Raw genomic sequence first — 18,449 nt, 5'->3', positions numbered from 1 at the left:
ACCCATGTTTGAGATTTTTGTCACAAAAACTGATTCGTTTCAGTTTAAATGTTTGTTGTGCTTACCGCGGACCAATTATATCACGGACTACAAAGACTCGTCTTCCAACCAGAAAAAGCATGTCGCTATGTAAAGTAGCTACTAACGTTAGCTAGCTTAATGTTTGTGAAAGAGAGAGAGTGTGTGTGTGTGTGTGTGTGTGTGTGTGTTCGCACGCGCGCGTGTGTGTGTGTGTGTGTGTGTGTGTGTGAGAGAGAGAGAGTGGGTGTGCACACGTTAGTGAGGTGCGGCTGTCTTTGATGTGGGTTATCCAGCTCATTTTTGGCTATGATGTATGATATAAGTAAAGTAAACTAGCCAATAAGTTGTTTATCTGTAAATGTCAATATAAGTTCTTGTAGTGCCTACATCTACATCTTTTTATGTAGAGAAAAAATAGATGTCAGATGCAAAAATATACTGAACTGACCACAGCTGTCTGCAATATATTTCATGTGTTGATGAATGCAGCTGAGTCTGTGTTCTGAGGCTTCTTGCCTTTATTTGCTTATTTTTGAGCTATAAACTGTCTGTAGCAGAATCGCATCAGTGTATTGTATAATGACATTAAGCTACTTTCCTTTCCTGTATTTCCTGAGATATTTTTAAAATACTTTTACTTAAGTAATTTTTTAAACAAATACTTTAGTACTTTTACTTAAGTAATATTTTGACTAAGCTACTTTTACTTGTATTGGAGTAATATTTGACAAGGAGTATCTGTACTTTTACTCAAGTAGTGAAGTTGTGTACTCTGTCCACCTCTGCTTACAGTAGGTGTAAAGAAATGTTGCAAAGAAAAGCCGATTGACTAATCACCTTGGGAAGGGCGGGCAGGGTTGGGTCTAGCTATTTTATCAAGGTAGCTGTGGCCACCCCGGGCCACCCCTTAGGGGCGACCCTGTCTGAAAAACAAGCTTAAACAGGCTCAAATGTTTCATTGAGATGAGGATGATAATTCTCTGTGGGTTCATCAATATGTGCAAATAAAGTAATTCACTCATCAAGTATAAATATATAAATTACTGACAGAAGCAGATTAAAATGTATTTACTTTCTCGTGCTGGACAGACAGAAATGAAGCACTCGGCGAGGACTCTGAGAGAATGCAAACATTTCTGTTTCCAGCCTCTGCTGACACACACACACACACACACACACACACACACACACACACACACACACACACACACACACACACACACACACGCACACACACACACACACACACACACCACAGGCTGAAGGCAGAGAGAGATTAAGACAGGACACACCTGCACTGTGTGCGTATTTGCATGCTTGTCTGTTATACACAGAATTTATTTATGACAGCAAAGCAAGTCTTATGTCCCTGGTCAGTCTTTGCTGTTGCATTTCTGATGACTGCAGGACAATGAAAGCAATCTGCAGGAGTTGCAGGAAAGAAGTGATGAACTTGAAGAAAATATGAAGAATGAGGGTAAAGGGAAGGAAGGGAGGAAGACATGATAGCCCAGACTCAATAATGTAAAAGCATTACATACTTTTCAGGGAGGGAGATTTTTTCTTCTTCTTACAGATACTTGACCTATTCATTTGGGTTCTGGTACAACACACAGTCCATTTTCATTACTGGTAAATCAAACCAAAATCCACAGTTAACCTTCTCATTTATTAGTGAGTCTGGCAACAAAATGAACCTTCATATCAATTTGGGATTTGTTAAATGCCAAAGAGAAACAGACAAAGCTGTTGCAGTGACATTTAAATGAAGTGAATACATGATAATACTAAATCCACCTTGATATCCGTAATCTCCGTGCACTCAGACGCACTGTTATGCACATTAATCATCGATGACAGAACCTAGTTTCGGCTTCATCAAATTATTCTCAGCGGTGAGGTGTTGTTCATGTGCCGCCATTAAGTTCTTAAATCAGGTTAGGCTCCTCGGTGCGCTTCCCAACAGGCAATTCCAAGTTTTTCACCTGCTGAGAGTGCAAGTTTTATGACTGTTCATCTTCTCTGCTTCACCTCAGTGGGTAGCAGGATCCAGCACCATCATTAGTCTGTCTGCACTAAATGAGCCTCCATTCATTCAGCACAAACATCCAGCAATGAATGCTTGTGTGTCTGAAATGATTAAAGACTAAATAAGCTTCTCAGACGTGAGACAAAAGATTCTGTTGTCGTCTGAGAGGAGAGTTTGATAATGATCGTGCAATTCAACACCTTTCATTCAGGCTGGTGGGCTTGTTAATCTGGCAAAAGGAGTGCAGACTGGCAAGGTTCCTGAGGACATGTGGTATCAAGGCACATAAAGTAATCCATTATTTATTAATGATGTCAACGCTCCAATTGGTACCAGCCACTTAAAGTTTCCCAAAAAAGTGCGATCCAAAAGAAACGGGCCAAGTTCTTGAGGTAAACAGAGGAAGTTCAACTTAAAAGGGCTCAAACTAGGTTAGTGTGATGAGAACAATGGGTCACAATAGCACAGCGGGTCGGCCCGGGAGAGGTAAACATGTCAGGGAGGCTAAACTCCTCGAGAGTCCACCTTTCTGAGCAACTCCTCTCTTCAGTAACACTGCAGCCAAAAACACTGGCTCAGATTGACGTTTCTGGGGCAGCCATCGGTTTGTGTGTGAGTGTGTGTGTGTGACTGTGGATAAACCTGACGGAGAGATGTACCTGAAACACAGAAACATAACACGATTCTGGCAAAATGTGCAGCTGACTTGTAATGTAACAAAAACATGATAATTAATAATGTGTAGAAGTTTTGTCTTGGTTGATTTGAAACTTTGAAACAATTGAAAACAATTAGAAAACACAGGTCTTCCCCTCAATGCCCAAACCATGTCAAAGGTATGCATGAAGAAACGGTAAGCCAAGACAGTCTGCGATCAGCAATCTCATTCTTCCTGCCGATAACCGAAGCCCACTGTGACCATACTTGAAGGTTGGAACGTTTATCAACCAGTAAATCTAGAGCTTCGCCTTCAGGTCCAGCTTCCTCCAGTACACCCGGATAACTGCCAAATTCTTCAATCCGCCTGTCAATCTCAACACTCCATCTTACCCTCCTGACTGACCCGCTACTGCTCTTGAGAGCAGTCTCCTAAAAAACTACTCAAGTAGTTGGCTTCCGGAGAAATGTTTCACCTCACCTCTTCCTCCTTCCACATCTTCATACAAGAACAAGTCAGTGTGCCACATTGTTTTGACAGCTTGGCAGAGGTGGGGAAGTTAACACAGAGCAACATTAAATTTAATTTAGAGTCGTATTTCTGGTGATTTTATTGTGTGAGTCCTTTATTCATTCTCTTTTAGCTCCGTTTTTGGTCCCCTCCAACTCCAGAGGGAAGTATCTGGCTCTTTAGCTGCTAAATGCTCCACCATGTCCTCCAGCTAGTTGCTAATTGTGTCTGTCTCAGTGTTGCCAGATTGGAAATGCTAAACTATCATACCAGAGGCTTGAGATTATCATATTTTGAAAAAGATTATCGTGTGACTCATAACTGTGAGAACAAATAGGCATACATGTCTAATTTTGCAGAACATGTATTTAAGAAAGATATCTGAGCTTACTGGTGCCTTCAAGACAACTTGACATGAACACAGCATACCTAAGCTCCACATCCAGGTCGGCGGAGAATGAGAACCAACAAGATTATTTGATTCACATTCATCATCATAGTCTACACCAAGAATGATTTCCTGAAAAGAGGTCACGTAAGGATCCATATTCTGCTATCCTGATCATGTCGGGGAAAAAATCGTGGCATTTTTGGCAATACCGATCATACATCGTACAGAGGACAAAAATATCAGTGTTTCCTACACATACAGTTTACTTGGGTGGTCTGCCAAGAATTATTACCAGCTGCCCATGTGTACTTGGCAACCCATTTAGGCATTTGATAGACTAATTTTATTATTTTTATCCGTCCACGAGAATGACCCAAAGTAGCTTGCAGCTAAAGAATATGCTATGAGAGCAGTGAGAAGCTGCCAGAGGACAGCTAAAAAGTTAGCTGAGCTGCAGGTTCAGGTTAAGGTTCATCACTACAAGACCTCGTAAACAGTCTATTCTGTATTTAAAACATAATCGTAAAAACTGCTGTTGGACATACAGTACTTGTGTGTAAAGTAGGGATAGGGCACTGGATCGATACGACCAATCCACATTAAATACACTTTTTTCCTCAATGTGACTAAAATGCTCTTTAGATTCATTCAGCCACAGTCACTCAGTTTTATAGCCACAGCAACCCCTGACCTCATGCTACCTCACAGAAAAGTGACCAAAATCAGCTCCACACAGTGAGGCTTACAGATTTAAAAAAAAAAGGAGAGTAGTGGTATTTGGTTACGTGTCCACTCCACCCTTTTTTGATTTATTTTTAGTAACAATAGACTCTCTAACTCAGCGTCAGTGCCGAAACATGATCAAACACAGGAGTGACACAAGCTACGAAAGTATGAATAGATGTCGGACGATGACGATGTCTCTTCGCTGTCTGATTCTGCACCACAGAAGAAGAGATGAAAGATAGAGAACTGAAAAATGTTGTGAAGGACCGAATGCTCCTAAAAGAGAGGAGGGAGCAGAACGATTGGCAAACGGGCACACGCACCATACGTCGCAGCAGGAGGTAAACACACATGCACAACTTGGAGAACACACCAAAACTGGCAACCATCGCACCGTATCATCATCGTCCTTAACTCTTTTCAGTTACTGTCCATGTGTGTGTGCAGACTTTAAGGCCACTCACAGGCCAACTGGTCTCTTCATGAGCCTCATCTCGCAGGCTAAGCTAATTATGCTGCATCTCCGTTGTGCCCCGATTTCTGCTCCTCCTCTTGTTCATCACAGCCCGGCAGGGATTGGCCCTTTGACCCACACACGACATACTACAAACCACATCCTCCTCCTCCTCCTTGTCTCTCCTCTCATGCATCTCCTCCCCCTTTTCTCCTCCATCACTTCTTCAGGCAGACAAGCGCCCTTCAGCTCCCAGACGTCCCCCTTTGCTCCACTTTTCCTCCAGGTTCAAGCGAGGAGAAGTGACGATGTTGAACATTTTCTGCTTGACATCCGTGTGTTGGTTCCTTCTTCACATTTCTCACTGCCCCTCCTGAAGAGCTCCTTCTTCCCTCTGACCACTCTCTCTCCTGTCCGTCCTCATTATCCACTCCTCTTCCTACTTCTCTCTTCTTTTAAAGACCAGGACCTGAAGTACAGCAGCTCTCTGTTCTTTCCCCCAAAAGAAGACTTCCTAAACTCCTCCTAATTTAATAACATTTTAATATTAGTTCTTGTTTTCCCGACCTGCCTCTGGCTTGATGTCTCAATTTCTCTTTGCTTAGTCCTCACACTCTTTTCATTTGTTCTCATTGTGCTCACCCGCCCAATATTTCTCTCTTTTTCTGCAAGCCTCTCTTTTGTAGCTGCTCTTCCTTCCTCTCTGAAAATATCAGCACACTTCCATTTCCCCTTATTAAAAGACATGACCTACTCCCATTAATTAACATTTTGCGAGGAAGTCGGACATAATTGGCATGCGGGGCACGTTGATAAGCGAGATGAATGGTGCTATCTTTGGTGAAATAGTATCTATGTTTATCTCCGAGATGATCGAGGCCTTAATTACTATCCCTTACAAATGCATTGGTCGCACTAGGTTGGAAAAACTGGGAGGCTAATTACAGAGCCGACTGCGCTGGGGAAACATTTTCTCCATCGGCTCTTTGACTCTTTCACCTAAACAAGATTTGAAACCAAGCGTCCTGTTTGTAACATATCAGCTGTGTGGGCTGGAACGAGCCCGCGGCTTTAATCATCCAAATGTCCACCGTTATTATGTCGCTTTTGCTGCACTCATGAACGTTCAACAATCTTTAAACTTTATTAGCACTGGAACGGTCTGAGCCAGCCGTTGCGCTCAAGCTCTCGAGTAAAACTTCTCTATCGTCTTAATTGCCTCACACTTCCTCCCTCTGCTGTCCAGGTCTGTGGGGTTTATTCAGGCAGAAGGCTTCTGTCATTGTCAGCCTGCGAGGGGGTTTTAATGAGCCGCACTGCTAATTAGCAAAAGGAATACGCGTGCTGGAGAAAACACAAATATACAGTAGATATGGACACACGCACATTGGTGTTACATAATCACAATATTGAACATGTTTTCTTCCGAGGAGCCGAATTTCTTGTTTTATTTAAGTATGTTGGTGCAGAGGAAGATTGCTTTGAAGTGACAGTGCAGCTTCAGTCTGACCGTGAAGCCAAACTCATCTCAAAATGAGCTATTTAGCAAGTCTGAGTGGCGTCACCATATCCAGCTTTCACACATTAATGGCTGGCAGGGGGGAGGGGGGGACCTCACTGGTTCCAGAAAGAAGTCCAATTGTATGGAAGCTTATGATAAAAATGAGCCTATTTCTCACTTGATTTATTGCCTCAGTAAACAGTTTCCTAATGAGTTTATGGTCTCAATCGCTAGTTTCAGGTCTTCTTCAATACAGCAGGAAGTTCATTTTGTAAAATATGGTCCTTCCTGACTAAAAAAACACTAAACAAGATGGCCCCACCAGACTTAAGGCTTCAAAACACTACACAATGGAGTCCCACTAATAAAGACATTTAATGCTTTATGGTGCTACTAGAGATGGGGCAAACTTTAATGCAAAACTTTGACTTTCCAACTTCCCAGAATCTGTAATCACTTCAGTCCGTGCGCAGTCAAAATCTGTCACACAACAATAGGCTCTGATTGACAAGTGTGGCTTTAAGACTGCAGACAAATATGCTGACCTGAGAAAAATGCAAGATAAACACAATCTACTGTCTGTCAAGGCAAACTACCTCACCAGGCTGCACAGATGCACACTGAAGACTTAACAGGCAATTACCACAACAGTCAGCTACATTAATCACAATATGGAAACAGTCACAACACAATCAATGAAGTTGCTGTTTTAAGCAGGATTCAGTTTGTAAATCAACTGATAATTAGTCATTTATCAGGCATACTTGGCAAACCTTGACTGATTTCTCTGTTATATCTATGATAATTTTGTGTTCTGGTTTGTTGTTCAGACAAAACAAGCAGTCAGGACTCAACCTTTGGCTCTGGTTAATTATGATCAGCATTTTTACTTTATAGACTCAACGATTAACTTTTTGATAATGTAACTTATAGTCAGTCGCAGCCCTAAATCAGAACATAATAAATCACTACAGACGAAAACATCCTGAGCTGTGAAAGGCAAATTCCAGGTTTATGGCCCACTGGCTCAGACCTTATAAAATCGTGCCCCACCCACTGCTGTGCAGGGCCGGCGCTGCTGTAACAGCGGCAGGCGTTTGCACAAGTCAGCTGGTGGCCGCGCGACAGCAAAGATGCCCCACTGTGTGTGTTGTGGTAAGGTGGCCATTTTCAGACACGAGTCGAGCTGCACGGCAGATAATAAGGGCAGAGAGACCCGAGGCGAGGAGAGGCAGACTGTGAGTGAGAGGCGACAGAGTGTTTCCCTCCTCTCTGCAGCTCAGCCCGGGGACAGTCACGCAAACAGTGTTCTTCACACTCCAGCATTTAGACGTGCTGCATTTAGGCAACGTGTCATGTTTTCATTTGCACACCCTGTAAGCAGCATTAAAAAGAGAGCGTCTGACACCGTGTGTATTACATCTCCGAGCACTCGCACTCAAGCACAGAAAGAGGTGTAAACATGGCTGGGATGACAATAATAAAAGGATGCATTCACTGTCGAAGATGAGTTCGACACATTTACTGTGTAATTAGGTGTGTGCAACAACATAGTACACTCCTGTTTATGTTTTGTTCGCACAGAAAAGCCAGGCGGTGTAGGAAGACAAAAATAACTCCTACAGCACACATTTTCTGTCCACATGTTGCAACACAGGAGCACTTTGCCTACTGTCTCCTGCCTTCAGGCAGCAGGTGGAAACCTCAGTGTCTCCAACAAGCCCCAAAATTCATCAGCTAACTGACACACTGGTTTATGTAATCAGGCATGAGACCAATAACTGCAGATTGCAATCTGATATCTGTGATTAAATCAGCGGCTTATGTCATCGCTCGTATTTTTCCAGCTGTTCAGACATCTGAGACTTTCAAGCTTATTGATTTCTCATAATTAAAACATGAGTTTTCATGCTGTTTACATGCAGGGTACAAACATGGCATGCTGTGAATTCATATCACAAACTTCACCCAAACTCAAGTATATACAAACTGTATAACTGATGGTTGCCTTGCCAAGTCTAAGATTCCCATTTCAACTGGATTTAATTCTCAAGGGGAGATGGAGGCATTTTAATCCTCACCGAACCAGATATGTGGGTACCCACCCTAAGTAGTAAATACAACCAAAAATCTGGAGGCCCACCTTTGTATTGTATACGTGGATCTCTAAATACTTTCAAGCAGCTTGTCCTTCTTTATTTGATCAGCTCAGTGTGAAATCTGACTTTTATGTGAAAACAGAGGAAGTTTCCCCCTAATCTGATAAATGGAAAGACATGGATGGATAGGCATATTTGAGAACTGATGCATCAATGAAAATAAAATAAAGCCATCAGGAGGCCAAAAGCTTGGTGTTCTTGAGCCAAAAGTGACCATATTTGGACGAGGACATGCTGTGGTAGCAAGCACGGTAGCCACTTCCTAAAGCATACCCTGCTTTATGGTCAATTTTACTCCAAATGGGACTATAATCCACAAAATGAACATCATGCTGTGTTGGACAGACTTGAAACTAATGACTGAGGCCATGAACTCATCAGGAAACTATTTATTGAGGTAATAAATCAAGTGAGAAGTAGGATCATTTTCTCATAAGCTTAGATAAAATCAGACTTCTTTTTGCAACCAGTGGAGTCGCCCCCGGTGGATTAGTGCATTCATGTATCAGCAATATGTTGCACTGAAACTAAAGCACTGCGAACACTAAAAGCAGTGTTTAAATAGCAAAACTAAATCTGGTCTTAACCTGACAGTGTCACTAGAAACATCATCCTCTGACTTTTCAGCAGCAGTTAAACCAACAGTAGTAAAAAATGTAAAAAAAAAAAAAAAAAGTATTTGCAATCTGTGTGAATTACCGGAGGCTGTGTGAGTCTGGGACATCTGCTACGCCTAAAGTGAAGTTGCTTACAGATTGTGATTTTTTGACTGAAGTCCTCGTGTCCACAGCGTCCCAGCGTAGCAGTCTTACATAACCGTAACGTCTGTGACCCGAAGACCGATCTGTTCCTCTGGGTTAACGACACACTGACAGACACTCTTCTTTTAAGCTGACCTCTCTGATTTACATATTGTACAGAGTTATCGTCAAGCTAATTCATCGCCCGCTCCTGTTGGAGCACGTGTTGAAAGGCCGGGCTCGACTCTGAGCTCTAATCTGCTCTCTGTGCACTTCAGCATCGACATGTGGACAGATTTGACATTGTGTAAGCTGCTGCAGCGGGCGGCTTGGCTCGCTCTCCCAGCTGTTGCTGCAGGTTAGAGCTGAGCTGCAGGGAGGGTAATGGCTCGAGACCGGCCGGGTAATGGTGCGCGACGCAGAGGAAGTGTGGGCTACTGTATGCCATCAGCCGAGGCTAATGGTACCAGGACACTTGACTAGGTCACTGATGTGTGTTAAGCATGAAGCAGACATGGAATCACAGATATCTGAGCACAGGAAGAGAGTTTTAAAAGTAAAATGTTGGGGTTAAGCGGCAGTTCACCCCAAAATCAAAAATACACATTTTCTCTTTTACCTGTAGTGTTATTCATCCGTCTAGATTCTTGTCTCTACTCTCCTACACTCTCAACTCTACACTAGCTAAGTTAACTAGCCTCTCGTCCATGAGCAGATGCATGCTTCCCTCTGCGTGGTGATAAGGTTGGGTGTAGTTCTGTAGGAGGGAATAGGCTCTACATAATTGCCAAAAACAAGGTTTATGGATTTTTTTGAGTAGCAGGGTCATGATTTCTGGTTGAGCTTTTCAAATGTTTTTTTTTTTTTTTGGCACTTCGAGCACCACAAGCCGAGTGCCATTTAGTTCCATTATATTTGAGAGGAGGCAGATATCTCCACCTACGATATCTCCAAAATTTGGCAACTCACACTCAAACAATCTAGATTGATGGATAACTAGTACATGTAAGAGAAGAAATGTGCATTGTTTGATGTTGGGGGAGAAAGAATGGACAGAGAAAAATCTAAAAGACATTTTAATTAGTGACCCGATTAGAGCAAAGAGAGGACAAATGTCCCCAGAGCCACATTAATGCTCATCAGGCCAGAAGCTGCAGCCTCTTAAAGGTGACAAAACAAAGAAAACACTCAGCTGTCGCAGCTGCCGACAGCAGGACCGGGAGAGGGAAGGAACAAGGGATTTTCCCTGTTTCAGCTCACCACTTGTCAACGTGTCAAAGTGATGCAGAAACATGCAGCAGCTCAACACTTTTCATCTGACTCATTGTGATGCTCTGGCTCGCTCCTTCAGGTTGACAGTGGGCGGATGACAGTTGACAGGTGCTGTGCACCAGGCAATAAACCAGGCAGCCATCTTGTTTTTTTATTATTATTATTACTGCACTAATAACTGGAACATCAACAATATGAGCTCCTCTGGGATTTCAGACGTGCGGTGACTGATTGCGTGCTCATATTCATGTCATCAGGACAAATTAAAAATTCAGTGGAAAAGGTGGCCAAGAAGGAGCAGCGGTGAAACATTAGTCAGAATTAGTCAGAATTAAACGCAGACCGACAACGAGAGCCAACACTGACAGCAAACACAACATAAGAACTAGTGGGTTGTGATTTGTCATCGCCTGCTTTGTGGAAGATGACTGTGAACTTTGACATTTGGTCAAATTTGTGAACACAGCAGGCATAAGGAGCCACTAGTTTATACCATTATTAAAACTAGAGGTCTCCATGACTGTGAGTCTAAAGCTTTCACAAAGTGTTGTGTTTGGACTGTAATTCAGAACTTTTTCAATCTTGCCGCCATATTTTTAAAAAACGTAGGTCAGAGGCTGCTGAATGTAACGAAACATGAACTAATGTGTAACATTTTCAAACAATATAAACTAAACAAACAGGCAAAAGCACTCTGGAACTGAAACTAAACTAATTGAAAACAAAAATTTAAAACATGTTAACTTGTGCTATATGTGCTCACCTAATGATAAAATTACAGCAGCCAATCACGGTTTGCTGTTTGAGTGCCATTTCTGGACAGTTTTATTTTATAATAAGTTTCCCCTCTTGTGATTTCAGCAGCCTCAATTCAAGTCATATATATTAGATAAATGTTATGAGTTATTTAGTTTTTTGTATGAAGCTTCTGTTGTTTTGGCAGTTTATCAGCTGTGTTTTACTTCCAACACTTTGCAGCCTAGTTAAAAAAAAGTAATATGTAGAAAGTTCATTATTATTATCACATTACTTTCAACCAGTGCCTCTATCACACAGTCTCAACTAACTCTGAACATTATAACCTTTTCAAACATGGATTCACTGCAGACTTCTTGTGCGCTGTGGCATTAGACTGTTCAGGTGATATTGTTTCCACCCCCTGTATAACTCTCACACTGTCATGGAAAGACTGTCCTTTCTGCACCACACAGCCATGATTAGTTGAATTCACTTGCACACACACGCACACACACACACACACACACACACACACACACACACTCCTCAGTGTGCCGTTTTAGCTCATCCAGAAGCACTTATGATTCAGTTTTGGGAGAGCCGGTACGCTCTCTTCCTAGCATAATTTTCTGATCACAGTTTCTCAGACCTGAACTGCACCTCCCTCCAGTAATCTCACACAGACTGCAGCTGTATTACAGATGACCTCATTTACAGCTGATAGATACATAACTACTGAACTGGAAACAGTTGAGCTGGACGGTCTTTTGCAAGCGGTTTTATTTTAAAATTCTGCCCTCTGTGTCGATTGGAAATAAAATGTTCCCCTCTCATTAGGATGTTGATGAAAAAGGATGTTTTAAAAAAGATTTTCAAAAGATAAAAGAAGAGTATATTTTTTACTTGAGGGCATAAATTCATATTTTGAGTTGGTGATGTCTTATTTGAGAGCGGATTACAAATCAAAGTAATATTTCAGCAACTTTTCCCATTTAAACCTTCTGTAGGCACTGTGCACTCTCCTTTCTTTAGCGGTATCCTCATTTCCACAGGATCTAGTGGCTAACGATGCATCTCACTCTGCTCGTCATTCCAATTAAGCCACCGGTGTCGGTTCCAGCAGAGTCAGAGAGTCAACAGGCCTGAGTGCCGATGTAATGAGTAACAGAGAGAGGAGCGGGGCTGTAGTAGTTTATGTAGATACTTGATGAGGAGTTTGTAAGAGAGGCTTCACACGTTGCCCCACTTCTGACTGCACACTTTGATTTTAGACTACACACTGTCTGATTTCCATGCGGTTCACTGTGATGCAAGTTACGCGTTTGGGCTCTCTTAACCTGCCAATGTTCGCAGCAGAGGTTTTTGTAAGCACGTTTCAAGCGCTGAACTAGTAATTGCAACATCCCCAGACTCCCTTAACAAATCGCATGGTTTTAAGAGTTGTTGTGTGAGCAGAAATTTAACAAACTTGAATGAAATAGCTGCAACAAACTCTAAATCGTTGGTGCCTTCTTGTGAATTCGGCATTAAAGGCAATACATTTGGTTGTGTCCTTCCTCGTAAAAGGGTAAGTGTGTGATTGCAAAGAAAACGTTGGATTTTGGTTAATGAAAATGTGAGTTTGAATTGGAGCGTATTTACACTGTACATGAGCCAAAGGGATTAAAAACGCAGAGAAAACAACAGTAGCGATCGTGGCTAAGAGTGCTGGCTTGCGTCCTTGTGTGTAACGCTCGTTTTAGGCAGAAGGAATGTGTTCCTGGCAATATGAAAGATTTTAGGATGCTTGTCAAGCTGGGACCATGTGGGACTAAAAAACTGGAAACTGGTGCTGTCCGAGGAATTCAGTTTCATTGTCAGCAGAAGCCTCTTTATCTTCTTCTGGCACTGGATTTCCGTCATGGAGGAAAGACTTAGCTCACACTACACATGAAAAGTATAATGTATGTCAACTGATTGATGGCTTACTAATAATAATAAAGCTGTGGTCCATTTTATTACTTTCATCACATTATTAGTGTTGTACTTGACTTTGCTCCATGCCATTCCACTTTGACTACTTTGAGCAGTAGCGTAGCCAGAAACAGTGACTCAGGAGCAACTGTGGAGTATATGGTAAAAGTGATTTGTAGGTCGATCCCAACTGTTTCTTTTCCTCCATTTAAGATCTCATTAAAACAGTTTTTGCGTTTTGTCAGTTCTATACATTATATCGATGGCAGGGTGCTGGTTTTGTTTCCTGTTGCTTGGCAACATGTGATAGTTTCAATTAGGTGGCGGCGGTGCCAACTTTATTACAAGTGAAGTGAAGTTGTCTCTATTAGTTAATAATTTCAATTGTGTTAGAAATAATGAAAACAATACTATTCAGGACTTTCTTAAATTTGCTGCTAATTCATATTTCTCCAGCAAACATAAACAAAGTAATAACACTGTGTTGTCCTTTTAAGGTGCACTATGTAGTTTTGGGGAAGAAATTGATCAGTTTTAATGAATGAATTAATTAAATCAGAAGAGAAAGATCTTCACTGGCAGATTTTTTATGCCTAAACAAACAAAATAAGCAAACTGCCTTTGTTTTCATGACTGAATAAACAAACTGACCTTAAAAGACAAAACAGTTTCATAATGTTTTAAAAGTGTTCTGAGGACCTTATTTTCTTGTTTATTCAGTTATGGAAAGGATAAATATTTCTGATTATGTATTATTACCTTATTGATATTGTAAATATTCAAATTCTGAGTTTGAATTTATTCTCCAAAACTACATAGTGCTCCTTTAAGGTCAGCTTCTTTATCAAGTTTATTCAGTCATGAAATATCAGTCAATGAAGATCTTCCTCTTTTGATTAAAATATCTTCCCCAAAACTACATAGTGCACCTTTTAATAGATTAATTGACCAAAACAAAATCTGCAGACAATTGTCATTTTCTTCCACACATTCAGTCACTGTGCTTGATAATCTAACCTTTTCCAAAGCTTGGAGGGCTGAATATTTCACAACCCTGAAGAGACTTTAATATTGTGCACATGGTCAAGTCAGCTTTGGGCCAGAAATGTCTTGAAAGAATATACAGTATTTTTTAACATCTTAGATCACTGGTGAACTTCCAGTTCACTATAAATCACCCCTGCCCCTCAAACATCCTGAGTCCACCACTGTCTTAGACACTAAATCTCCACAACACTCAAATTTTCAAATATCACAAATATGTGAAAAACATCCTGCAGTAAGACAAACACACGTGATAAACCAAACACATTGCTGGGGATGAAAAAACGAAGCCATCTAAACTACATGAAACACATGCAAGCGCTCTGCAGCAGTGCTGTTAATGAACAGGGCAAAAAAGACAGATGGTTGCAAAGAGGATTTGCTGAAGGAGAATAACAGCAATACAGCCATGTAAAGCATAATCTCCCCGGTCACAGCAAACAAATCTGTCACTGAAATGAAGTAATATTAGAAAAAGGAAAGGGGAATGTTCTAGAAGAGCTTGATATGGTGAAAGATCTCGGTCTATTATGTTCATGTAACCTGGTTGTGAAACCCATATTGTTTCTCTATTGATGAGTCACCTTCATTCACTGCTTCCAGAGTGATCCTTGACTGATAATACAGCACTATTTACCACCTACGCCTCACAATGTGCTGAATGAAAAACAGAGAGAGAAGAGAGCGAGGGAGAGAGCACTTTTCAGTCAGATGCTAATGCGAACACCTCTCTCTCGTCTCCACGTTGTTCTGGGAGCGGATCAAAGCATCTGCCATCGGACAGATGACGCCATTCACGCACCGACGCCGGCCCAAGGGTCACCCACAACCCACAGTGCAAAGGGCCAGAGGGTGTGTGAGTGAGAGAGAAAGTGACAATGTGTGTGTGTGTGTGTGTGTGTGTGTTGTCCGTGTCCGAGCCTTAAGCCAGATTCAGAGAGTCATGACACCACGCTGATTCAGAAGCAGAGGATGGAGGAGCGTGATGGAGGGACGGTGATAGAGAGGGATGGATGGATAGGTGTCTGTGAGTCATCGTCAATCACTCTGAGGCCGATTAATCAATGAATCGACTCATTTTTGCAGCATAAGTCTGGTCATGTTTGTTATTTTTCTTACTGTCAAGATCTGACGAGGAATTGATGAATCTGATGAAGGTGAACTGTTGCACTGGGCGACATGATTGTTCACTGCGATGACTAACAGGTTCACTGTACTTAAATTTCAGTCCTGCTGCTGTTCATATTCAATCACACCAAATATGTATTAATCCGCCATGAGAAAATAGTCCCCAACAAATACACTATTTGCTCCAGTTTGCATAAAATGTGCTACAAACTATAGTGCCCAGCTTAAAATTTTTAAAAATGCAATTAAAAGTACTATAAGTACTTGCGGTCTTCAGTTGGACTGGTTGTTTTAAATGACAATTAAAATGAAAAATGTAAGTTGTGGCAAACCGAGCCAGTCTCCTGCTCCAATAGAAGTGATTTTATTTTTAAAGTTTTAGCTGTGATTTATAACGAAATTAGAAATCTCGGGCAGCTTGTCTTCTTTTTCGTTGCAGTGTTTTTCAGAACCTTAACAATGCACAATAGACAAAACGTCTAAAAAACTGATTTCAACTCGATAAAATGAAGCTGTTACGGGAACTACCACAGAAGCGATTTTACACAAGACAACATTTTACTGACAGTAAACATGTCAGGTTTAAAAGATTGTAACCAATAAAGGCAACTTTCTTTGTCTCCCGTAGAGAAAGTCTCCAGACTCCCTCTAGAAATCGCCAAATTTTAAGACTTGAAGAGTTTGGAGAAACTTTACAAAGTTTGTGAAATGTTTTCTACAACAAATTCTTAATTATTTGGGCCTACTTGTTAATTCTGCAAATGTTATACAATTATCTTTGTGTCTGTTTGTCCCTGTAATGTTTGTTTATGCACAATAGAAAAAAATGTCTGTCTATCTGTCTGTCTGTGGACAGGTCTAGTCAAAGTGATTGCATCACAACTGTGCAAGATGCAGTCATGAAACTTTGCAGGTGCGTATTGAGATCAAAATGAAGACTGAGCTTGAAGATTTGTGTGTTCTCATGTAATAACGTAGTAAGCGATCTTGCACTCGGGGCTTCTGGAGACTTGGATTACACCAGACGAGCTGTATGGAGCTATTTCCCATCTACTGGAGTTGCTTAGGAGAGTGCTGCAACAGAGTTTTGCTGTAAAGCTCGAGAAACGCTTTCTGGACTACGAAACTTCACCCGAAGGTGAGTAGATAATGACTGAATTTTTTCATTTGTGAGTGAAGTGTTCCTTTAGGATTCACATTTTATTTCCTTTGAGACACTATAATGATACCTGCCGACAATCAGTCAACGTAACTGTAGGGCTACCTTTGCTATATAGATAGCATTGAGCATCATGTGCACGATCCACTGGAAACAGACCGGGTGATATCACAGGCGAGTTGACTGTTTGGTCTGCAGTTCAACTTAATTATGCCGCATGGAAACTGTTTTAATTGAGAAAAGTGTCAAAAACTTACAAAATTAAAAAGTGCTTTGCTGCTTGTGTATGAACTAGTCCCGTATCATCACTTGGAATTCAAAGAGGTCCGCCCTCCAAGGGCTCGCTATTCACTCGAAGCCCGTCAGAAGATAATGGGCACAAAAACAGGCAGACAAACATTCACAATGGGTACTTGAAGCAAAAAAAAAATAAAAAATGTAGGTGCGTGTGTATGCGTGTGAGAGATAAAAGAGAGAAGCAGGAAGACAGAGTTAGGCAGGAAGATAGACAGACGGAGCTGAGGAGATGCATGGTTGAATAACAAGAAGGTTGCTCAGGAGTGATACAGAAAATGAACAAGGGCGTCTTGGGAGGAGCGAGAGTAATGAGGAGGCGAAGCCAATATGGAGCGATCGCTTTGATTAAAGTTTGGTAAAGGCTTTTTAAAACACCTTCTGAAGTTACGGAACAGAGTATCTTCATTACAGTTAATCAAATGTACAAAAGGTGGCGGAGCGATTAAAAACTTAGAGATCTTGATGTTGGAGGATACTGGTGTCGGTGTGTGATTGCGTCTTCATTGGCGTTTTGTGTTTGACGGAAAAGTATGGAGGCTTATCCTCTGCACATGTTATTGGCTCGATAAAGCTTGTTGCATGTAAGTCCACAGACATCGGTGCATGACCTCCATCTCTTATCTAACCAAGGACAGATACCCGTTCCTGGCCGGCGGGGAGAGGAGCCTGAGGTTCAACTGTTACAGCGGGGCCACACATGCACTCCGGCGAGAGATCCCGAGGGAGCGCAGAGGTCAGAATCCAACACTGATAAAGCGCCACCCACCCTGCTCCCACAGAATCAGATGTGCTCGGGGGAAAGAGAGGAAGCTAATGAGGGACAACGTTATCACGCCTGATGTGAGGAAGCAAACAGTTGCTGATAACAACAACAAATGAGCTGTGAGATATACTGCAGGTAGAGGGTTGACTTCTCTCATATAACTGATAGTCTCGAGTGCTGTTTATTGGTCAGTGCGAACGGACTTTCTTGCCCTAAATCTGTAAAGATGAGAGAGGCACCATCACCTTTTCTGGAATCTCAGTTTTCCGATTGTCCCTTACAATGTTCACAGTTACACAAACGCTCCCGCTAAAACTGCTGCCTTCAACATTTTACTGGAAGTAATGTGCACCTACACACAGTGAGCTCCGGAGAGTTTCAGTTTCCTGTTGAACTTGTTGAGCAGACTTGACTCCCTTTGACACAGAGCTCCATCCATCTGCAGCAGACATTCAAACTCTGCTTTTTTGCTTTTAGCTCCGCTTTTTGGCTCTCTCTGTGTGTCTGACATATGAATGGTGTTCACATTGATGCGTGTTAGGCAAAAAAGAAAAGGTCCTACTCTGCACTTCTGTCACTCTTGTGTGAAACTGCAACCATTTTTACACACAGTGCGTGAATGCTGGATAATAATATCAATTCCTGCTTTTTGGAAGCATATTTTTCCTCTACGTAGACATACTGCATGCTGTACTGCTATTGATCAAAAGTACTGTTGGGTGTCTTTGTGAGCAGATAGGTGCACTCAGGTTATGCATAAAGTACTGACAACTTACGTCTGTGTCAGGACCCTTGTCAGCTCCGGGACAGGAGAAGGTGACGAACTCATGGCAGCGTTTGTGAACCACAAAACAGCACACTGGAAGAAGAGAGAGAAAGAGAGAAGACAGTTTTATAGCAGCAGAG

At 41.8% G+C, this 18,449-nt stretch overlaps 1 protein-coding gene across 2 annotated transcripts in view; it reads right to left on the bottom strand.

Moving 5' to 3' along the window:
• prkcab (protein kinase C, alpha, b) overlaps positions 1-18,449 on the bottom strand; it is a 101,317-nt gene that overhangs the window by 50,475 nt on the left and 32,393 nt on the right. For both annotated transcript variants that reach the window (XM_084370584.1, XM_084370585.1), the window contains exon 3: positions 18,320-18,402. In XM_084370584.1, coding sequence (XP_084226710.1) covers positions 18,320-18,402 — 83 coding nt within the window. The remainder of the gene's footprint in view (positions 1-18,319; positions 18,403-18,449) is intronic.

This window comes from Pagrus pagrus (assembly GCF_965226575.1).
Source record: "Pagrus pagrus genome assembly, chromosome: 13".
NCBI classification, from domain to species: Eukaryota; Metazoa; Chordata; class Actinopteri; order Spariformes; family Sparidae; genus Pagrus; species Pagrus pagrus.
Note: the sequence above shows the minus strand (reverse complement) of the source record. Positions and strands in the feature narration are given on the sequence as shown.